This window comes from Orbicella faveolata, unplaced genomic scaffold, assembly GCF_042242905.1.
Source record: "Orbicella faveolata isolate gen_17 unplaced genomic scaffold, um_ofav_v1 contig_36, whole genome shotgun sequence".
NCBI lineage: Eukaryota > Metazoa > Cnidaria > Anthozoa > Scleractinia > Merulinidae > Orbicella > Orbicella faveolata.
In genome coordinates, this window is record NW_028301565.1 from 9,275,499 (window position 1) to 9,299,939 (window position 24,441).

At 37.1% G+C, this 24,441-nt stretch overlaps 1 protein-coding gene across 1 annotated transcript; it reads left to right on the forward strand.

Moving 5' to 3' along the window:
* Positions 1-144: 144 nt before the first annotated feature.
* Positions 145-22,791, forward strand: LOC110067884 (TNF receptor-associated factor 6-like). Its single transcript, XM_089274900.1, has 8 exons — positions 145-211; positions 1,587-1,755; positions 2,270-2,327; positions 3,149-3,253; positions 6,215-6,379; positions 11,575-11,649; positions 13,104-13,181; positions 14,009-22,791. Exons 2-8 carry the CDS (start codon positions 1,598-1,600, stop codon positions 14,267-14,269), a joined length of 900 nt encoding a protein of 299 aa, XP_089131026.1. The 5' UTR covers positions 145-211; positions 1,587-1,597; the 3' UTR covers positions 14,270-22,791.
* Positions 22,792-24,441: the final 1,650 nt, after the last annotated feature.

Below are 24,441 nucleotides of genomic sequence, written 5' to 3' on the forward strand. Positions count from 1 at the left end.
ATTAAAATGCGTAAGTTTAATATGTTTATCACCGCTATTTGTGTTTTATTCCTCCTTACACAACATATTTGTTATTTAAAAGCATGCCCGCTGAATACCCCCCACATGCCCGGGCGTTAATTTTTCCCCAGACGGTCCCCTAGACGATGAAACATCAATCGCCGCCATTTTGTAGATTACATGGTTAGAACGAACTTAGTATTATAGCTAGGTGAGTAGACTTGTTTAATTTATTTTGTATATAAGATTTCTTCTTTACAGACTTTCTCTAAAATTGTTGAGTGAACGCCTGTAATGCGATTGGAAAGATCGCTTCTGCAGGTTGGTCGATAGAAAAATTTGAGAGTATTCGGGAACCCAGGAATGACTGTAAAGGAGACTTAAAATACCCGATATTCTGCCGCCCCTTTTTATATCAATTTTGAGAACTGAAAATCACTTTTGCAGAAGAGAAAGGTTCAATTAACAATTACGAAAGAGAGAACAAAATATTTAATTAAGCTTTTGTTCGGAGTCAACTTTTGTTTGCTCAAGTTCGCGCCCACGCGCCATATTGTTGTGTATATAGATCGGTTACTATTACGTTAATCGTTTTAACGGTTTTTCTTTCACCATGGATGAATCAGTTAAGAAAAACAAACAAGCAAGAGTAACGAGATGCTTAATACTGTTTTCATTCGTGTGGTATAACAACCGGCAGGGTACGTATTTTGCAGAACGCCGAACATAGAATGCAGAAAGTCGAACGCCGAATGCGTGATACACTGTTTCCCGGGGTAGTCAATCGATAAAAATCGATATCGAAAAACTATTCGATAAATCTATATCAATCGATAAATTGAAATTAAAGGAACTTAGTCAGCCTCCGCCATTTTCGATGCCATTGAAACTGTTGATATTGCATGGTGCAGCAAACTGTAAATTAGTAGTTTCACACTGATTCCCTTTGTTTGGAAATGGTGGGAATAAAATACAATAGCCAAACTCTTGCATGTAAACAAAAACAAAGGTGTAGCTGACTAGGGCCCTTAAAGTGTTATCAATGTTATCAATCAGTGGATAAAACTTGATACTCACATGATGGTGAAGTTTCAAAGTTATCAATTTACCAATTTCATCGCATTTATTTATCATCTTGCTTGGTAAGTTTCTGTGTCAGACAACGCAGTGTTTGATTTTCACTACCTGAATTTTAAAACCAATGCTTGCTTCCCTTGGAGTATTGAATAATTGGGATAAAACCGATTCCATGATATATACAAGATGACACAAGTAAAAAATCATTACTGTTCAATCTAAAGTGATTTGTTACCATCACTGAAGTATTGTTTTTTTTTATAAGATTTTAGGTATCAAAGTAGGTGGATTGACATTATTTGGAAACTGGGGTTTTACGCAGGCACTTTGAAAAAAGACCCCATCAACCTATACATTTTCTCAAAGCTTTAAAGTATTTAAACTCAGTTCAAGGTTGAAATCAAGCAAGACATTAAAGCATGATACATGCAAGAAATTTTCCAAGTTGTTTTTGCAAGTGTGAGCTCAGTTAGTCATGAGATTAATTAGTAGTTCTTCTACATTGGCAGGTACTGTTGAAATGCAAGTTGGATATAACATTCCCTATGCAGAGTTTGTACAGATTAGTCCTGCATACATTTGTAAATCCTGTGGTTATGTACTGCGAGATGCTATGCAGACTCCCTGTGGCCATCACTATTGTGAACCATGTATCAACAGGATTTTTGAACATGCACCGTAAGTATTCAGCAGTTACAAGATCTGTACTCTTCGGGCAGTCATTCATGTTAAAAACAAAAAATCAGTTTTATCTGACCTACAATAAAACATTTGGTGATGAATTCACAAAGTTTAAAGATCACCCAGTCAAGTATCAGTATTCTTATATCTTTCTCAGGTCAGATAAAATTATTTGTAAGTTGTTATATTGTTAACTAATTGAAATAGATATTAATATTTAGTGTACATGTATAAAGCTTAATTAGTGACACCTTTTCTTGTTGTTTCCAAAGTATCTTCAGCTAGCTCTGTAGTTAATTTATTTATCTCATTAGTTGTTGAATGTTCAAAGTGTTGAAAACTGACCTTTCTACATGTACTTCACTACACTAACTTATTCCTCTGCTGTCATCAAAATTTGATTATATCTTTTCTGTCTTATAAAACACTTTGAAGGAGTAAATTGCTTTTAAATGATTATTAAAAAACCCTTGACTGTTTCTATATATGTTTTTTTTTTTCTATTCTTTAGGCATTTAAATCCTCTTTGTTTATATGAGCACTGCAATACAGCTTTGGAACAGCAGTTGGTAAGATATTGGATGACACTCAAAACTTGTCAGTCATGCTTTCTTTGCTACTGTAGTTACCTCTCTAGTTTTGTACAGAACCTTTCATTTGAAAAGATGCCGATTTTATGTTCTCAGAAGATTCACCTTGTTTTCAAAGCAATCAAAGCCCCCTACACTTATAGCATTAGGAAATGAAAAAAATGCATATAGGACCCTGGTGGGTCATTGTTTCTGTGGCTACTTGTGGGAAAAATATGTGGCAGTTTGTTAAAAGGAGATGAATGAGTCAGAAGGTTGCATAAAATTCTTTGACTGGGGTTGCTGACATATCAAGTTTACACTTTTCTACTTATGGAAGTTTAAGCTATTGTTACTAGTAGTACATGTACACAGTTGAATTGCATTGCATGGTACCTGCAAGTAGTTTTGAGAGAGTAGTTCTTTATAAAGTTACAGTAAACTAGCAGTAATAACAGATTTCATATTTTTTAAAAAATTGTCAGTTAGAGAAGCGAGTGAATTTGTTTAAGAAGAAACTTCAAAAATAAGATGGGCTGGAAACCAACATTCAGTGAACCAATAAGAAAGCTAGAAATGCCTTATCTGTTGTTGAGAATTGTATACCATCAGAGTATATTCTTCCATCACACAAGTCTGGTGTTTGATTTATTTCAATTGATATTTTCTTTTTCTAGCTTGGTTGTCATTTGCTTTTTTCCCCTGGAAACCATGATCTTAATTTTGAATCTAGTACTAGTCTAGTAAAACAAGTATTAAATACTCTCAACTTTGATGGCTTGGCTAAATCTATATTAATTTTATTTATTTCCTACTCACAGTGCTTTGCTGACCTGCACTTTAGAAGGGAGATACTAGCCATGATAACTTCCTGTTTCTATAGAGATGCAGGCTGTGACTGGAAAGAAGAACTCAGATTTGCAGAAGTATGTTAACTCACTGATTGACCTGATCAATAGTGTCATATTTTTGTCATAGTTTTGTAGTTAATTTGATTGTTTTAACTGTATAATCTATTGAATGCTCAGGTCAGTGATCTACACTCCATGTACATGTATATGTACCAGATATACTGTACGCATGTCTAATTTTAATAATTATATATTTTCATGGTAAAAATAGATCCACAATGATATTAATACATACATTCGTTTGCACAGTGTGGCAACTGAAGGGAAGGGGGATCGTTTTGTTGGAAACAGGCCAGGTATTTTTTTTGGAGAAGACACTTTTTTTACATTTGTTTGTTTTTTTTGTTGGTTAGTTCTGGGCAAATTTTGTGAAAATCTGCCATTTGTACATACCGTATTGGTTTATTTAGAGATAGTATTCCTTCATGTGCACTTATCAGAAGTGATCTCTCAGTGTGTATGTTGCAAAACAAATTATACGGTTCTTGCATAGTGATCAAGGGCTTATAGATGTACAAAATATAACAAGAGATGATATATATGTTGATTTCTCAGATACAGTTCATTTTTTCAACAGCCTATTAAATAAATTTAACTCTATCAAAAAGGTCATGATAGGGGGACGTCATGAACATTAGCCTTGCATTATGCTTGGTACTTTTATCATTTCATCTCAGTTAATTTTCGAAAAGTATTTCACAACTTCTCGCATAATATGATCACTTGATAGTCAGAATGGAGTTTTTGCTCGGAGTTTAACAGCACAGAGATATTAAGTCGGAGATATCCTTCACCTTTTTACACAAATGGAGTCAGGTATTACAACGTGAATTTTGCCCTACTTTTCCCTTCAACTATTCATAATTACTTTGCTGTGCTCCTTTCTTTCATTTTTAGTTATTTCTTCGCGTAAAGCACATTTCTATTATTTTTAGTTCTCACCGCATGCTTTGATCATTGTAATCAAGAAATAAATCAGTGAACTTACAACATCAATGTGATTGATCACTGTGGTCTCAAATTGATACTTGCCCTGAGGACTCGATTCGGGAACGCAATAAGGGATTCTGGATAAAATAAACAAAAACAGTAGATGGATTGACTTAGCCTGGAACTGAAAACATTCAAACCCATATTAAGTGGCCATCCTCGGGGAAATGGGAAGAGTGGCTGTTTAATAGGGGTTGGCCACTTAATAGGGTTGGTGTACTTTGAATATGTTTTACCATTGAGTTAACTTCTTAGAGAACGTACTGGTATGTAGTGCTGCAACGATACACCAATACACTGGTGAATGGTGATATTTTTTGTCACGATATGAATGTCGATATTACGACAAGATATCGCAATATTATGATTCTTCATGAATAAAAAAATCAGTATTGAGAAATAACTGTCTTTTATGACTCCTTACCCAAGTCCAAGTCCTTTCAGAGCTATGTATTAAACAAAGGGACCTGGGAAAGGGAAGAAAAGTTCCATCTTTGCCTTTTATTGCTTTGTGTGCTTCCGGTCACGTATCTTTCAAGATGGTGGCACAAAAGCATGCGCAGTTCTAATTAGTTGTCAGATGACACAGTCTTGTGCGCCCATAGACAAAACACATGGTTTGTCCGTTCTTCGCGTCTCTTCTTTGCCAGATCATTTCAAGATTTCTTCCAGAAAAACTGATGTAGATCACATGTCAGTTGCATGTAATGATGTATCGTATAGTGTATCGTATGGTGGCACTTGTATCAAGATATGTATCGTATCATGAGAAATTCTATTGTTGCAGCCCTACTGGTATGTTTGAATGTTTTTATCAGGCCTCCCGTGCTATTTCCAACTCTTATCTGTTATTGCCTCTCCAAAAAATGGCAAACTATAGTGTTGTGGTATCACTCAACCAACAGAGACGATACAATATAAACCCAACTTATTTATTTAATGATACGTAATGAAAGCCTAGTTACAAAGGAGTGAATTCTAAAAAAATGCAATCTGTCACCAAACTAAGTTACTTAACTCTTCTACTAAAACCTCAGTCACCACTGACCCAAACCCACAATTAATGTCTCTGTCTCCAAAGAAATCTCCTCTTGACCCACTTGACTTTAAATGAAGTTCCTCATTACAATAACTCTCTACCCTTCTTTTGGTATACATGTAGCTTCTCCAGTTGGTCTCTGCTGACAACAACAACCCATGCTAGCTAACTGAGTCCTTATATATAATTAATTAATTTTACTGAACATTCTTGGAGCTTCTAGCACAACTATTTATGTAGCATTACATTGTAATGACATCATTATTTTAAAAGAGTGTTCTTAACTGTCCTGTAGAGTGATAGTGGAAGGTTCTGGTACAAACATTGCGTGACTACACATACTAGAAATTACAGGAACTTAGTATTTACAACTGCTCTCCATAACAATAGGTTTTTTAATTTTTGGGTGGCCATTAATAAGGGTAAAGACAGAAAATCCTCATCTTGACGGTCAAAAGGTGGCTGCGGCTGCTTAATATAGGTGGCCGGTTAATAAGGGTTCTATTTACAGTATTGTACTGACAATAATTTTGGAACTTTGATAACTGGCTGCTCAGTAGGGGGTGGTTGCTTAGTAGAGGTTCAACAGTAGTTGGGATTGTAAACATGGGATATCACATGGTGACTTTTGCGCTAGCGGAACCAACTGGTATATGGCCATTAAAGTAAACTAGGGTCCAGTTCTCTGTAAAGAAATCCTTGAGACTGTGTGAGTTGTAAACCCACCAATGGGCAAACTGACAAATAGACAAACGCCTTAGGTGCTGACATGGTGTTGGTTAATGCCGACATTGAAATGTGTTGTTGCAGTTTTAATTCATTATGTGTTTATAGTTAAGTATTAAAAATAGGTAAATTATATATGAGCACTTACAATGTAACTTACATGTTGCATGCTATTCAAAACTGATGTGTTATGAATCTTGTTTTGTACCTTTATTTTCTAGGACCATTACCAGGACTGCCCTTTTAAGCCAATACCATGTGTTAATGTTGGCTGTAATGTCAGTATTCCACAACACGAGTTAGCTTATCACCAAGAACAGCAGTGTCCATTTCGAGCACTGTTTTGCACCTTTTGCAATATCCAAGTGAGGATAACTGACTATGACGTAAGTTAATTCTGTTTATTTATATAAATGACCTAAGAATAAATGATCCAGGGATTGATATTCTTATATATGTCTGGGATAAATTTTTACCAACCAGCTATTTTTAAACGTGGAGGGAACCTATATTATGAGGCTGAGGTGTTCAGCCTGCTAGTCACAGATCCCAACGGGTGACCAATTCTCTAATTTCATTGGGCTATTCACTCAGCTCTAATCTTAGAGCATACCAAGTTGTCACAAAATTCTGGAGAGCGATCAGGTTTAATTTTGTGTTTTGTTAATTAGAAGTAAGCAATACCTTTTGATAGCTCCAGGAGAAGAGTTAAGAAAGATAATTGAGTGTTTTGATTTCAACTTCAAAATTTTTGTTTTTCCACTTGCATAAGCATATCGCATGTTTTAGTGCTGTTTACGCAAATTAAAATGTGGTGTCAACTTGTAGTATGTTTGGTGCCAGAAAAGAGAATGGTGTCTCTTTGCTCCTTAGTGTATCAACGCAGTTGAGAAATAATTTTGGAAACTAAAACTTGTAAAAGACCAAGAAACAAACAGGGGTTTCATCATGGGCTGGCTTAAAACAGTTTCCAGCAGTTAGATTTTGATGAGTCATTATAACCACTCTTTATCACTTGGTGCGACAATCATGGTAATATATAGATTTAGCCAAGCCTAAAAGCAGAGCTCCTGGGCTGGGTTGTAAGATAACCCAGGTTTTAAGCGAGAATTTTGACCTGAATTTTGTAACTTTGCAGTGAAGGCTGTATGTTTCTGTCAACCTTTTAGCTGAAGTATGGCCGTCATCTTGCTTGACTCCGTCATTGTCATCATCATCATTGTCGTGTGTACATGTCCACGAGCAATACTGCTAGCCATGATAACCATGAGAAAATCTATTCATGGGTTTCGTTTTCTTTCCTATATGGGTATGGGGCTCCGCTTGGCGGCCCTTTGGGCTGCCAGAGCTCCGCTATCAAAAAACTACCCAATCATTGGTGGACACATTGTTATCATTTTCGTGACACAATAGGTTACCATAGCAACAGTATGACCTGCTGAAAACACTCTTAATACAGCTCTAGGGGCTTATAATTCAAAAATGGCACTGTGAATTTTTTTTTATATAATCAAATTTTAATAAGCATGATAAGATGCAACTTTTGGCAAAGTTTGAAAAAATTTGTACATAGGGTTTAGAGCCACCTTAAAGTTTTAATAATTTAAGGTGGCTCTGAATTATTTTATTTTGAATTATGAGCCCCTAAAGCAGTAAGTAAGGGTGTTTTTAGCAGGTCATACTGTTGCTATGGTAACCACAAAAATGATAATGTGTTCACCCGATGATTGGGCAGTTTTTTGATATCATGATTTTAGCATCAAGTGATAAAGAGTGGTTATAAAGGCCCATCAAAATCTAACACCTGGAAACTGTTTTGAGCCACCTTAACGGCCAGGCACCGAGCAAATTGACCGCCTGTGTGGACAATTTTGTCCACCTGGTTTGACCATCTAGCAGAAAGTTTTTCTCATTTCTCAGTTTAAATGGTTTTACCAGCATTTGAAAACCAGTTGTCCCCCTGCTGAAAATGTGAATGACAAGCAGACTGCAAAGATAGCAATGGAAACAGATCGCTCATTCATCACAAGTGCAACTTTGCTATTTTAGTTAATGGCGAAATTTGAATGTTCCATGAACTCATTGCCCAACAGACTAAGAGAATTCATCATTTTTGTTCTTCCAAATTCTTCCAAAAGCATCTTTCAAAGGGTTAATATAACTCTGATTTCTACTGTATTTTTATTATTTACCATATTTATTCTATGTAAATGACTCAGTTGTTTTAACACACACACAAAAAAATTCTCCACGAATTCTACTGTTGTCTGACTGTTGTTTTGGTTTTCCACCATTACACAAAAAAAGCCAGCAAAGTGCTTCAAAGGTGGCTTGTCCTTTCCTTTTTATAATTATAGGCTCGCTCTTTGTTTAGACCATAGCTGAATATTTTACACAGTGGGTTTTTGTCTCATGACATTATGCTTTGCCAATCTTCTAGTGCTTCAGCTGCTGTATTCTCTTATTAAAGCAGACTTAAACATCTTTGGGTGCATGTATTTGGGTGATTAGTACACTGAAAGTTGGCATCAGTGAGATCCTAGTTTGACCTTGGGAGGTATTTTTGGTGAATGACAACAGTTAGTCATTTTCAACTGGATAAATACTTGTATGTGCTCTCAGCCAAGCTGTATCTCAGTTAAATGGACAATATCATGAGTCGGGGATGGGCAACATTTCATCCCCAAAGTTGAAAGAATCAGGCAGATCTGGTGTTTGTTTTTGTCTGATATGCATGTTTGCATTGTTGTTGTAATTGAAGAGCCATATGCATATCTGCTTTACATGTATGTCAAATTTCTCTTCTCTGGCTCTGATTTGCCTCAATCTCGGTAAACTAACCACAAATTATATTTTAAGGATGATCGCGCTAATTGTTTCTGCGCGTCCTTACTGTGCAGACAAATTCACATGCCACGTCATGCATTTGAGCGTACACTAAGTAATAAAATGAACAATGATAGGGCAGATTGCCATTGCTATAGATGCCTGGATTTAGCGATCTTGGATGTTCGGTGATCCCTACTTTCTTTCCAGAAACAGATTTTGTTTTACAACTATCTCTACGTAAACAAAAACTCAATGTGGGAGGGTAAAAAAATTCAAGTTTTCTGTCCACGGGATGTCAAATCCTGCCATCTTGCGGCTGCAAGGTGCGTGAAACTATGGTTGCTAAATGTGAACTTGTTCTTTAAGGAACCTCACCAGTTGACTAAATTCAATCAACAGGTCAACTTAAACAATATTTGACAGAGAACATTTCACTTCAAAGATCTAATTGCAATATTTTTGGGCTTACAGACACTGTGGCCTTCTTCACTAATGTAGCCCGATTAATTTTTTCAGATTTAGGGTGTTTTTCCGGGCATGTTCTCTCCAAAACAAAGTCGGTGGAACCCCCCCCCCCCCTCATTTTTTGACATTTCTGATATGACTCATCATCTTACAGTGGTAAAAGTCTCAGAAAAAAATCAGTGTTGGAAAATTTTTGCGCAAACGTCCTTGAACACTGACTTGGACCTTTTTCACTTGTTTCCATGTTTTTGGAAGAAAATCTGCCTGAGTCAAGATAGCTTTCTCTCACGCAAAGATGGCGGTGTCCTATGCCAATACAATACATAAAATGTGGCTTCTGTTTATAGTGTTCAAAGTCAAAACCAAATCCCTCAGAATCTTAGGTGTCCTCTACTAAGCCAAAGGGAAATAGGAAATTAAGTAGGAATATCACATCACGTGAGTTGGAGAGGGCGCCAAAGGAAATACTATTGAACAGAAAGGAGATATGACGCTCTTAAGTGCTCTTTTTAAAATACCCTGCATGCCTGCCTGGTGGTTGAGAGGTATCATAAATCCTTGATAAACCCGTGAGTCATCAGCATGTTTTAAAGAGCCAAAATGTGCTTAATGATGTTCAAACAAACTGATACAATTGAATTATCGGTGTTTGAAGCCAGATCGATCCAGGCAGCAAAGTCTGAGAGCAGTTCTTGCCCAAGAAAACAATCCTCTCGTGAGTTATGGCCCATTTGCCAAGCATTGCCATCGTCAAAGTTTGGAAAGTCAGAGCTGATTTTAGAGTTATAAAATATGTCTTGCATCGACCGCCATGTTTCTCGTGCACGAATTGTAGAGAACCTTCCCGGCGTGCATTGTGATCACGCGCAGTGGGTGTCTTCGTGGCTTTAGAAGCCTGGTAAACAGCAATATAAGTACGAGGAAGTGAATTTTACACAGGAAGTACCACAGATAATGGCCATCAAGTAGTGATTGATTATAACAGCAATTTTATTTCAAACCGGCATGATTTGTAGTGTTTCAACAAGATGTTAGTGTTTTTTTAGTGAAATCAACTTCTTTGAGCTTTTGCATTGACATGAAATCAACATTGAACTATTTTTAAGTGAAATGAGCATCTCTGGGGAAACCCATTCTTGTGAAATCAACAGTTGACTGTTTTTTAGTGAAAATAAGTGTCTTTAAGATCGCCTGTTGACCTGAAGTCAACATTTTGCTGTTTTTTGAAGACAAAATTATTGCTTTCAAAACTTGAAGTGAGACAAAGTTTTTTGCTTTGTTGTGGAGCAGAAACATGTGAGCTTTATTCTGGAAATTCGGAGCAAAAAAAGCAAAATATAACCTAAAATTTGACATAAGGCAGATATGCATATGGCCCTTCAATTGTGAAATGACAAAGACTGACAGCTGTAAACCCTTGCCAACCTAAACCAGCACATACATGCATGTTAATGTTTCTTAGTTTGGTACTGTACTTTGTACCCTGTACAGCCTGTAATTTACTTGTCAGGGGGTCACGTAAAACACATACAGATGTGAGTAGATTGAAAAAACTGTATGTTGATAGTTACACCTACTTGTATTGGAGTATAGGGGACTCTAGATAGAATATCAGCAAGAATGAAATGAAATGAAGATGAATCAAAAGGCTTAATTTTTCCTTTGTCACAATACTGTAGCCATTCCATAGGTTGATGAGCTATACTTGATATTGTGAAACAGTATATATTAAACTTAGGATTAGTTAGGATTGAATGATCAATTGCTTGGCTACTGTAGCTTGTCCTCATTTCTCTTGTATGCAGGGCAGGAAATAAAATTTGAAAGTAAATTTCAGTGCTCACTTGCACCCACCTAAATATTGCTTGCCAATGTGGCAGCTAGTATGGAAATCAGAGGACAAACATGAACAAAGTATGCTCGGATTCCTAACTAATCCATGCTTTCAACCTAGTGGTTACCGGTAACTAATCTTGCAGTCTTAAGTTTTGAAATAGCTACTGACTGGAAATTATCATTTATCAAGCTGACATTTTTATTCAGACTCACAAGACTACTGAGGCTAATAATATTATTTCACTTGCCCACCGGGCCACGGAAGTTCTATTTTCACTTGCTCAAGAGCAAAATGTACTTGCCCCAGGCAATCGGACCTGGGTTTTTCCTGCCGTGGTATGCTAATTATAATTCACCTTACATGGATGTGATGGTACTTGAAAATGAATCAGAATTAATTCCGTCAAGGTCTTTTTTGCAATTATTAATTTAAATTTGTTCTTTTCCAAAGAACCACATTGGATCTTGTGATCACATGAACGTTGCTTGCCCTAATTGTGGGAAAGAAAACATTCAACTGCGTGAGGTACAGTAAATTACATATATTCAATGGCAACTTTGGACTTGTAGACTGTAGCTTTGAATACCCATATTAAATTGCATATACTGTATATACATGTATGTCTGGCTTATTAAGAGGTTGTTACTGAAAATTTGAACCTGCTCGATCTCCAAAGTATACGATGTAAGAGCATAAAGGAATGTCAGTCTTTTTCCCCCTCTCTCTAATATCTTCCTGTTTGTAGTAAACCGTTTTTTCATAGCTCAGAGTGACTGTTAGGTCTTTAGGAGACGAAAAATCAAAGAATGTAGCTCAGTTGCTGCAAAGGAATATGCTTTCCATTGAAACCGTTTTCATATGTTTATGTGTTTATGTTTGTATCCAGTCACATATAATTAGAGAGAGGTCCTCTCAGATCCTCGGGTTAGCTTTTAGGGAGGTCTTGAAATAACTTTAGTATAAAAAAGAAATAGAGACAACAACACGAAATAAAAACAAACAGATGAAATAACTAGGACTAGGACACACATGTCAACTATATTTTCATACCCGATGTCCTCATGTACCTGAAACTCGACAGGACAATGCTAATGTATGGCGGCACTTAAGTACAACACAAAGATTACAATGGGCGACAAAAGTAGTTGAGACACTTTTAGAAAATGAAGCTTTTTGATATTTAAGCACTTATTCTATTTTTTTTTGTAACTAGCGTTAATTCTCTGATACCCTTGGCCCCCCAATTCAATGTTGTGTAGGCGCTGTGGTCTGTGCAGTCTAAGAAATAGAAATATCAACATTGTTTGGGGGAAAAGGGGGGCAAAATGTTTCCAAGACTCTCGAAAATCGAATTTTACTGCCAAGTGTCTTGACACTTTTGTCGCCCATTGTAGCATGAAGCAGGGCTCTCTGTCAGCCCTGGAAACCAGGGAAATTCACCACCTGGTCATGGGCCTAGGTAGGCTGACTCCTATTGAGATAGTGAGGATTTTTCAAGATACAGATGTACCTGTTAAAAATATAAGTTGAAATTTTTGCTAGATAGATAAAAATAATGCTAAGTAAAACTTCTTAATATCTGATGGCAAAATGACAGTGAAACGTGGTGGAGGGGGTCGGGCTTGCTCTGTTCAAAACACCTAGAACATTGGCAGTAATAAGTCTGGGCTTGTTTAGTTAAATTTTAAAGAGTCCTCAAAAAAGACTTACAGAAAGATGTACTGGAAAGGGTAACTTATAGTTATTATTGTAGTTAAAGCTAAGCAGGGAAATCTTACATGTACATCTTCAAAAATTTTTTTTTTACCCTCAACCTGGAACATATTACTAAATAAAATTAATTTTAATGTCAAAGTCAATTATGATAAACAAGAGATTAAACAAACCTGAGTTTTTATGCTAGATGGCAATACATAGCTGAAGCCTGCTTATAAAGTTATCATCATATAATTATCTACTGTTGCTGTAATAATCTGCAGTTGAAAAAGCACCAGGACCCCAATGGAGACTGTCCCAGGAAGCAATGCCCATTTCTTGAGGATGGATGTGGGTCATCTGTAAGTTGTTCTAAAATGATGATTTGAACTTAAGCTATATCACACCAATTCCTTGTGAACGTGATTGGTTACTAGACAGGATTCTCAATTACCTTTTAGCTATCTGTTAGATTTCAATGTACATCCTTTTTTTTTGGCAAAACACAATTTCTTACAGTATGTACACTACATTATTCTACTTTCTACAATTTACAACTTTCTATACAATACTCCACTTTATGAAACAATACTTACATTACTTACTTACTTAGATTACTTTCTATTTATAATATGGAACAATAGTAACTCTATTTTGTGTGATACAATTCTTACTCTAGTAACATTTCATTACAATACGCTACAATACAACACACTACGTTGTATTACATTACATAACGTTACATAACAGCACAATACAATGCATTAATAACATGACATATTACAGTCTGCTACAATTATATTTCAAGGCTTAAATTGGAATGCCCTAATACTTACATAATATTACTTATAACAATAGAGCAGGCCGCAGCCACAGTGCATTCTGAATAGTATTTTGGTGTTGTTACTTGTCAGGATCCTCAATTACCTTTATATTATCTGTTAGATTTCAATATACATGTTTAGCAAAGTGGTACTGATGGCCAACTGGTCTTCTTTGGGTTGTGTTACACGATGCACTGTACAGCCATAACACTTACTAGTCGGTGACACTACTCACACCTGTTTAAGGTTTCAACTAAGGGTCCCGCATGTATCTCTATTTGATTTTGTGATGTACAGTTTATTATTTGGATCAATGACTTGAAATTTGTGTGTGATCTTGATTTTAACTCTTGTTATTACAACAGGAGAAGATGAGTGACGATCAACTTCGCAATCATTTGGAAGAAAGAGTCGTATCACACCAGCTTATTTTGTTGAACAAGATCAAAGATGCTGATACTCAGAAGAGTTCTCAAGCTCTATCAACTAAACAAGATGCCTTGCAGCAGAGCCTCAATACAGCCGAGGAAAGAATTACAGGACATGACTGGGCACTACAGCGCCTGTACCAGAGGGTAACAGATTTGGAAAGAAAAGATAAACAGCCCAAGAAAGGTGGTGAGTAATGAGGATGGAATTTTCTGTTTTTTTTTTTTTGTTTTTGTTTTTTTTTTTTAACTCCTTGAAATAGAGGGGGCATCTTTGCATCTGTACTGATAAAAGTAGCTTTTTCGTATGGGTGTTATGTGAGTTGTTTCAAGAGGGTCAATATGATAGTGAATAAAAACCACATGTACATGTATCTTTACAAATTAGTGACACGAGGATAAAAAGACAAGTCTTTAAGCTACCCCATAATAATCTTCCGACCAGCTTTCGTTTGCAGAGACCTAGCGAAAAAACCTCTCAGCTTGACTAAAATTCTTTCGACTAAAAAGCCAAATTCTCTCGGTGCAAATAATAGTACTTCTATTTCAATGCATGCGTGTAGTACCTAGGAGAAATTGCTGAATTGGGGCTAAAGGCGGGGAATCGTATCTTTGCATCTTGGATAAGAGAGCATTCTCGCTTCATTTAGGAAGAAATATGACGTTGTTATGTAGAAGCTTAAAGATGGTTTTTTATTCTTCTGTGGGTAAAAGTGTTGGAAATGTAACTCGTAAGTTGCGTTAAAGTGCTGCAATGCCGGGAAGCCACAAATTGGGGGTAAGGGATATCTGAAAAATATCATGTAGATGCATATGGCTTTAAAAAGGGTTCATTTAAAACATTTGTACATAGATGTAGAATGCAGGTCATTTACAATGAAAACAGGTCTTTGTGTTCTTTGTGCGGTAACCTAGTGTCCCTAACATTCCTTTAGGAAAATTATAATGAGCATTAGTTTTTACTAGTTCTGTGATGGGTTTAAAATGGGTTTGTGCCGGGAGCTTACGTACAGTAAAATGAGTTTCTTATATGTAGATGACTAGTTGTGTTAGCTAGTGTCCTTCAAATACCTGTGGGTCAGTTTATTACTAACTAACAATGAGCTTTTTCTCGTGAACTTTTACCTCTTAATTTTATTCATACTTATCATATTTATACATCCAGATACATTGACGTACATTCTGCTGCATTCTACTTGAGATCTGCGGGACGAATTTCGAAACTTAAATTATTCAGAAGCATGGTTCATTTTTGCCGGTATTAGTTTGTAAAATGTCCTATGTGGTAGTAAATGGTTCGAACCTTACAGTATCAGTAACTTGTCTACTGTATTAACTAAAAACACATATTGTGGAAGCAGGGACACATTATAATATTGGTCATAAAGGCGCATACCAAATGAGATAAGCCTTTACTCACTTAGGATTTTTTCATTCAAAAGATAACGTACATGTACTTTAGAACCGATGAAATGAGGCATTTAGTATTGGCACTTTGTCCGGCGGTAATGCATGGTAATATACTACAGTATTAGCTTGTCATAAAATGAGAGATGGAAACTACATGTAACTAGTCTATGTTAGACAGATCTTTTAGCTATTGTGGCTTACATAAAGTCTATGTTAGACGTTGTTGTCAATTTTGTGTACAAAACACCATTGTACACAAGTTTTTTTTTTCTTGTACACTGTAAGTTTGTGTACCTTTGTTATTCGTTGTCTTTTTCCTCTATGCCTTTAGGGTCCCTGGGCTAGTAAATCGCCGTGTGCTTCTGGAATGAGTTACTGTCAAACTGACAGAACTGTAAACACCTGCAATGTTTGGAATCTTTATTGTGTTATAACCAATCACAAGCGAGATCTGGGAGACCTTGTTTGTGATTGTAGCACAATAAACATTCCAGACATTTTAGGTGTTTACGGTTTTGTACGTTTGACAGCAACTGATCAGTCTTGAGCCGTTGCTAAGGAAATTTTATAATCGTATAACCTCGTCCGATTTAGTCAGTTCAGATTTTTTATGTTTCATGATCAGTAACATCAATGATGACGTCATAACGCCACGCCCATGGTCATGTGACTCATTCCGAAAAAATACAAAGGCTCCTCATATCTACCGTAAGTCAGGCTAATGCTTAAATTGGTTAATGGGCCCTGAGTTTCCTTTTAATGTATATGTTAGCGTTTGGGTAGTTTTTCTTTATGTTATATTTCCCTATATTGTTGTTTATTGTTTCCTGTTTGTCTGTTCGTCTGTCTCATGTCTAAGTAAGTTTACACTGAGTGTTGGCTTATCTACGCTTGTGTAACTAACTGGAAAATTATTTGCAAGATGCCGCTTGAATATGCACGGATGTACTTGTTGTGGTTGTGTTTTTTTCTTTTTAGCAGTTTTATTTTAGCAGTGTTTCTATGTTGTAGGTTTTGAAAAGTTGGACTCTGACTCAACATCGTTACAAAAAACGCAAGCGCAAGGAATTTCAAAGCTGTTCAGTCTTGGGTTCAGTCTAGATTCTTGTCCAGGTTTTTGTGGAAGCACATGTAAACGAATTACCCTGGCTTGTCTGTTATATATTTATCTTCATGGAAATTATGAAAAGATATCGAAATTTACGCAAGGATGACGCTTCCAATGTCAGCGTATAAAAATAGATTTTATTTCTTGCGGCCTTTCAAAATTGTGTATAACAGGAAATCCGTATGGTACGTTCATAATATTTATTTACATAAATTTATTTTGACGGCTTGCTGGATTGTAACTTTGGTGAATGTAATTTAACAAATTGACGTCAGTTTTTCATGCGTCTGTCCTGTTATTGATCATGAATTTCGTCATGACATTGTCAAAGTAGCTGTGGATATACGAGGCGATAACCGAGTGTATCCGCAGACTACTTTGACAATGCTATGATGAAATTCATTGTCAATAACAGGACAGACGCATGAAAAACTAACGTCAATTTGTTTTTTACGATAACAAATTGTCAAACTGTTCGCTCTCGCTCGTTGACGCATCGCTTAAATTACAAATACATGTGTCTGTCCGCTTATTGACAATGAAAATTAGCCAATGAGCGCGCGAGAATTTCTGCAGTTATCGTGAAAAACAATAGTGATTTTCGTAGTTAGTCTATGTTAGACTGTTACCATATGGCGGTCTGTGAGACCATGGTAGTTCCTGTTCCTTGAATGTGTCATCCAGTCTATGTTAGACTGTGGGGATTTTTTCCTTTATGTGGGACTACGTTAGTCCACCTCCTTCTCGGTCTATGTCAGACTGTTAATTGCTCTCAATATTAAATTAGCCATTTCTTGTATTCCGTATCTATTTTGAAAGCTGGACAACCATGTTTCCTTCACATTTAAGTTTCTGTCTTTGAAGCTGACATTTTGCGCAGAATATCATCGGCAAATTAGCATGTTTCAACGTTGTGAATAGTTTATAGGATTTTTCTTCTATAGCAGTGTAAACCCTTGTATTTGGGTCAATTCATTAGGACTTAAGCATGTAACTGTTGTTATTGTTGTTGACTCTAAACGCATCGTTTATCGAGTCATTCCAATCCTACTTGAATCAAAGCGCAATAGTCAGTAAAATATCATTTTGGTTTCCCACAAGTACTTTAAGTGGAATGCAGGAAAATGTACTCAAAAGCTCAAACGTCTCTTTGCCATTAGAAAGTCATACGTACAGGTCGTGGGAAGATATAGGTGCTGGTCGCTGGAGGGAAATCCTACTGATGTGTAATGATATTCTTCCCGTTGTAAAATATTTCTCGTTTATTTGAAAAATGTCACGGTTTGTTGTTTTTTGTTTTTATCATCGTTTTATATTTTTTAATCACTCGATATTTCACATGTTGTAAGCTTAGTTGTTTATGTGATTTAACCTCTGCAGGTGTAAGCATTCAGTTCTTTCTTTTTAAAATAAAAATGTAGCGAATTACCATTAACTATTTCTTATCAACATTTATGTATTGCGGTAATTGTAGCGGATTAGGATTTGAAATGTGAAACGATTTTGTAATGGAGAGTCTGACTGGAGTTAAATGTCAACTGTCAGCAAACGTGCGAATCGTTGGTCAGTCGTCAGTACAGGTGTAAAGTTTGGGCGAGTTGTAGTTTGCAAGTTTTTACTTGTTGGTTAAAATCGTGCCCTTTTTAGCTGTGCTTGTTGCCAATTGACTCCGCCAGACCCTTATTAACGAAGCCTTTTTTGTATGGCAGTTGGCAGAAAGTAGCATGTTTTGTGAATAATACATTTTAAAAAGGTTTACACGTTTTTTTTTTTGAAAATCTTTTACATTTGTCTTTTCGTTAAACATTTTGTATTGTATCGTAATATTTGTACTTTAAACATCAGGTAATTCTTATTTGTTATATAGCTGGAGTTTAGTTCAATCTAACTCCACTATCCTATTGGTTGGTTTATAATCACCTGGCAATGGCTAAATCTTACCGGGCGACAATTAAGCGATTTTCGCCCCGCGCCCCCACTTACCAGAGGTTACTTTGACTTGGGGGTCATTCCTCTTGCCTTGTTACTTTACACTAACCTTCAGCTAGATAAGAAAACACTTAATTACAGGTCTCTTGGGAAACGGTTAGTTTTGTTATCCTTCGAATCCGGAAGTGCAGCAGCTCTCATAAGCTTGTAATTCTATTTGTCGTCTTGATGTATAGGTGTTATTGTTTTAGGACTAGGTGCATTTTTTTGTTTGTTTTGTTGTTCTTTCAAAGTGTATCGAGCTATTCATGTGAGACCTTACGAGAGTTACCACATGACCCTTCGAATCTCGATGAAACATCGAGATTCTCGGGAAAACAAAATTAACTGTTTCCTTCGGGACCAGCAATTAAGTGTACAATGTCGTGGGACTACACGCCGTTCATTTAGGTAATAATTGACGTCCAACTGTTATGTTGGAGGACGTCTTGTCTTAAATAATGATAGGGACCTTACGCATCTACGACGGCGACGGCGAGGACGACGCCTAGTAAAAAAATGTGTTTCTATTTTACTTTGGAATTTCGTATTTATTTGGAACTATCCAGTTTGTCTGTCGGTATTAAAACTTGCCCCTGCTGAATATGCTGCGAATGAGTTCATTTCCAAATAGAAATGCGAAAAAGTAGTCGTTGTGGTTCACGTTCTACAGACAACGTAGAATTTGGTAATTTCACGTTGCTGTTTTGTAGAGGACGCCAAAGAAATGTCCCAGAATTATAATGCTCGTGCACAGCTATTGTTTTGCTCATTAAACCTTTTGTTTGGTGACGTTCTCGTTGCCATTGCCGTCGTATTTTGCCTAAGGTTCCTAATAAAGAGTTGACGCAAACCACGACGATGACGGAAACGAGAATGTCAAAAGACGAAAGGTTCAATGAGCAGAGCAGTGACTACATGTATGGGCTTAGGTCTTATATCTTGGTACTTGAAATGACCCAGATCTTCGTTTTCTACCTTGACTGTGAATTCTCAGTATGTTTGTTTGGAAATAAGTAGTTTGAGCTGAGGATAGTTCTAACACGAATAGACACATTGAATAGACCTAGAGATCATTAATCTTCTTAAGTAGAATATGAAGAAGTTTTTCAATCAACGTTGCCATCGGCGTCGCCATCGTGGTTGTGCAAGTCCTTTATGAGACTAAGAACTGGAGGTTTCTGTCCCGGGAGGGGGGACTCCCATATAAAATGGACGGGGCTGCTCGTCGGATATTGTGAAAAGAACCCCTAAGAGATATCAAGATCCTGTTTTGTGAGAATGGCTTGGAATTTTTTTCACCCCTAAGCAGTACCAATTCTAAAACAAAACATTATTTCCTGTCATTTTATTTGGCTCAATACCCTAAAAGTTACCGCGAAAGTTCCCGCTGTGGACCTCTTGATGCTGAACACCCTAAAAGGAGGTACCAAAACCGCTTTTTCAACCCCGAAAAGGTACGATGAGCACCCCCTTCTTTTTTATATGGGAGACCCCCCCCCCCCCCCCCACCAGTTTTTGTCAACTAGCAGAGTCTAGAAACCAAGAGCGAGCAGTCCAATGCCGTAATACAGGATAACCGCGCACACCCTCCTAAGGCATTTTGTCGATCGATAGAAGATACCTACATGTCTTCAGCTAATCCCGAATTTGCCAGGACCACTGGGTTGTGCTAATAATGCTCAGGTATGTTGTGCATGAAAATACTCGTTGCCAGAAGTCTAAAAGATTTCTGTCGTTGTCTAGTTGGGGGATAATTAGTTCGCTCCTACAATCGTGGACAAAAGTCCTTGGGACGCTTATGTAATTTATCGAATCGTATGTGTTTTACTATTGAAGTTGGAAAAAAGCGTTAATCTTCCCCCTCCCCACCTAATACAATGTTGAAAATCAGAAGAAATTGCAGGTACTAGTTTTCAACATTGTATGGGGGTGGGGGGCGAGGTTAGGCAGGTGAAGTTGTATTCGCGTCTGCTGTGTGCGAAAAAGCGCCAAAAGTGCAAATTTGTCGCAAGACTTTAGTCCATGATTGTAGAATACGGTATAAGCTAAGAATATAACATTTCTTAAATTCTTGCGGCTTTCGTTAAATTAAAAGCAAAACGACACAATGGTCGAAGAAATGTTGCAAATCAATCAGTTGTTCGGGATAACGGAAATTGCTGGTGGCACACGCAGGGTAAGTGGGAAGGCCGATGTTTTTTCAGAGAGGTGAAAAATCTACCAAGCAGAAATTCTGCGTAAGAAAGCGATTGGTACAGCCACAGTGCCCCACTATGTGACCACCTTGGCTTAGAATTGGGGGAATTTTTTTTTCTAGTAGTGCTGTTTTTGACCAATCTCCGTAGAATGAATTTCTGAATTTTCTTATACATGCAGTGCAATGCGTAAACAATACGAGCGCTACGACTGCGGATAAAATTTGAGATAGGCCGTTGATGGTCTTGTCAAAGGTTCCTGTCGTTAAAGGTTGGGAAAATACTAAGCAGCTTTTCTCGTTTCTTTAACTTTCACTCATGTCACCAACAATCTAGTCACATGAAAAAAAAAAAAAAAAAAAAAAAGGAAATAATATTTTCTATTTCTTTTACTAAATAATCGCTCAAGATAGTTTTTAGCCTCAAAGGGACACTATGATGACAATGGCATTGTAATGTCAAACCCAAAAGGCATATTGTAATTGACAGAATCTTAAAAATAATCGTCGGTGTCTATTAAAAAATACTGAGAGGCATTGAGCGATTAAAGGGGTTTTGTGCCACAACACCCCTTTAATCGCAGTCATCCATTGGCAAGGTCAAACTGAAAAAAATGTGTGGGAGACTGTCGAATTTGTCGCTATGTCTTGAAAAATCCCTCAAAACTGATTACAATCCTCTGCAAGAAAAAATGATGGCGACTGTACATTTATCCATAATTTGCATTGCAGGACTGAAAACCTTAACAATGCCAATAAAAAAATGTACAGAACAGTTCAAAAAGCTTCAAACCCTGCTTGTACGATGTCGTTAATACAAGGGCAAATATTGCCAAAATATGGCTTTCCTTGTGCGTAATGAACTGTGTTAGGTTCGCAAGGTATTGTGATTACGTGTATAGACGCCACCTTTCTTCCTGCGGAGGATTTTCTCTCCCTTCAACAAGTCACTCAGTATCTTCATCTCAGTGTACTGAGAGCATTTCATTTATGGAACAAAGCTACTCCGTCATGATCTTAGCAATTTTTCACCTCAATATGCAGCGAAGTCACCGTGATAGTGTCCCTTAAAGGTATTAGTTTTTTAACCAATTAGCGCGCGCATTCTGTTATTAATTTCATAACCTAGAAACTGCTAGAAACATTTATATTTGTATAGAGTTTTTGAAACACTCCTGAAACTCTGGGAAAACAAATGTTATGTCAACACGACGTTTAACGAGTATTCTAGTTCCCCTGAACTCTCACGAGTGTTTCTTATAGTAGACGGCTAGATTAACGGTTTTGCACTTTATTTAGCTACTTTTACTTATTGTAGAAACGCCAGTAAATTCGGCTCTTTAAATGGGGATTTGTATCTGGGTTAGATTAAGGACCTTATAACCTGCCAAATAGATGTCCATCAGCATCTTTCAGTGGCCATTCTTGAGTGCATGATAAGCCACAGTTACTGGTGGACGGTTTCCTGCAATTGATAACCGATAACAAAAGTGTAGAAAAATGATCTTGCATCTATTTTGATGAAATCATGGTACCAGACGCTGCAGATTTGAACCAACTGTGTGGTATCGCCATGGTTATCAGACACAGGTTGCCTTTGAACTGCAACGCTTGAAGTCTTCTGGTATCAAGAACATTTTATTGTGAGGTCTATTTTTTAAATGGCTCTATATATCAAACCTAAATTACTTGGGTTACATTTTTTATTGCAATTTTCATATACTACAGTGTAGGCGTTTTATTGGGTCAGGCCAGTGACTTGTTGCAAGAAGCATCAGAGCCGGTAGAATAAAGATTTCCATCGCTATTCTTTGGTTAAAAACGCCGGTTTGTCTGTCCAGAAACATGTATCAAAGCAAGTAAAGTTGTCATAGGCATTTTTAAAAAAAGTAATGTAAACGATATGTCGCGGATAAAATCTGACTCTAAAAGGAAAACAAATGTATAGTTTGCTATATTTTTCTTCGAGAGTGCAACTATGGTATATTTTAATCATAAGGGGTATTTTGCTTGGTAATAAAATCCTTTTCATCGAAACGTGGTATTGGTTCTTTATAGGGTAGGGTGGAGTAATCGCTGCTTTCTTTGTCAGAGGAAGCAAGAAACTTATAAATTGTTCAGAATTTTCCATTGCGTACAAATTTAAACTCGATGGAATTTAACTATCAAAATCATCCCTCGGTCTGACGATTTTAGGATGTTGAATTCACCTCACTATGACTGCTTCACATGTTTTCACAAAGCATTTCGAGGTTTTTTCACTTGGTTGGTTTTATCTTGTTTTCACACCAATGTTAACTCGCGTCGGTGCAATATCACCCTCATTTCTTCTAAATGTGCACTGTAAAGGTCTCGAAATTACTATATGAAAGTAACACTGGCTGAGCATACAAAGAAAGGCAAGTAGTCAAGCGTTACCGGATTCCGCCCAGATGAATTGAACGAAGAGACATAGTTTCGAGTGCATTTTTCTCTTTGCCAAGATCAGCCTACCCTTAAGGATGCAAACTCTAGCATGTCGCGGTCAGCGCGTTGCCCTTTTGCAAGGCAGGGAAACACGTCACAATTCCTCCTGAGAATACTACGAATATCACCGATCAGTGGAATTAACCCTAATTTTCGAATCACTGCCCGGCTCACTTTGTTTCTACCCCGTACAATAGGCCATTTCCAAGTTACCTTGTGCCTCCGTGTGAAAACGAGTCTTCGTGGGAAACCATATAAAAATGAGTTCCGCCTACAAGTTCATTTTCATGCAAATCAAGCTCATTCTCATATGAAAGGTTTTGCACGAAGACTCGTTTTGAAACAGAGGCACAAGGTTACTCGGAAATGACCTATTTCGTTACTGGATTCTACAATAAAGCTAATAAACGGTCAGTGGCCATCCATGCTCTGGTCTCCACCAGTTTATACGAAAGCACGCTAAACTTTCCTTTGTATAAAAATAGGCGTGCTATGGCGTCCAATAAGGCCCAAAAATAATTTAGCAAGAGTAGCTATTTGGTGGTCATTTATCATGCGATAGACCGTTGACGAACGGGCAAAATTCCCCATTATAAATAAACACTGTTGAATGTCAAACGGTCAAGTAAATATCTTTGAAAATAGAAGACGATTTCGAAGATCTCCCCAGTTCTGAACAATCAAATGCTTTTTAATTGTTTTTTTTGTTTTTTTTTTTTCGGGTACCTGGGATGCGTAAGATAATTTTAATCCATTTTCAAATGAGAAAAATAAATTTTTGGGTAACTTTCGGAAAAGAGGCGGAAATGATCGATATCGGCTAAAACTCGACGTTTCGTCTAGAGTTTCTTCCTGTCACCGTCGCCTGTGAACCGCCAGAAAAACGCCCAGATTTTCGATATGCTTTGAATGAAAAAATAATATAAAATAAAATAAATAAAAAGAATCTACAGTAAAGCATAGTTTCGTGACTCATGGAGGACAACGGTCGCAGGCCAGCTGTCTGCTTTCCTTGCAGCTTCATGAATATTTGCAGTTTCATGAATATTTGGATTCATCGACGAAGTGGGTGAGGCAACGTTAACAAAATTCGGGCCCATTCCACGGATCGGTTATTTCTGTTATATTTAATTCTCGCTAAGGCAGGTGACTTTTACAAGAACTTGCGTTTTAAGAGCCTTGAAAACGTTCAGTTATCGTATTGTCAAGCCCGGTAAGAAG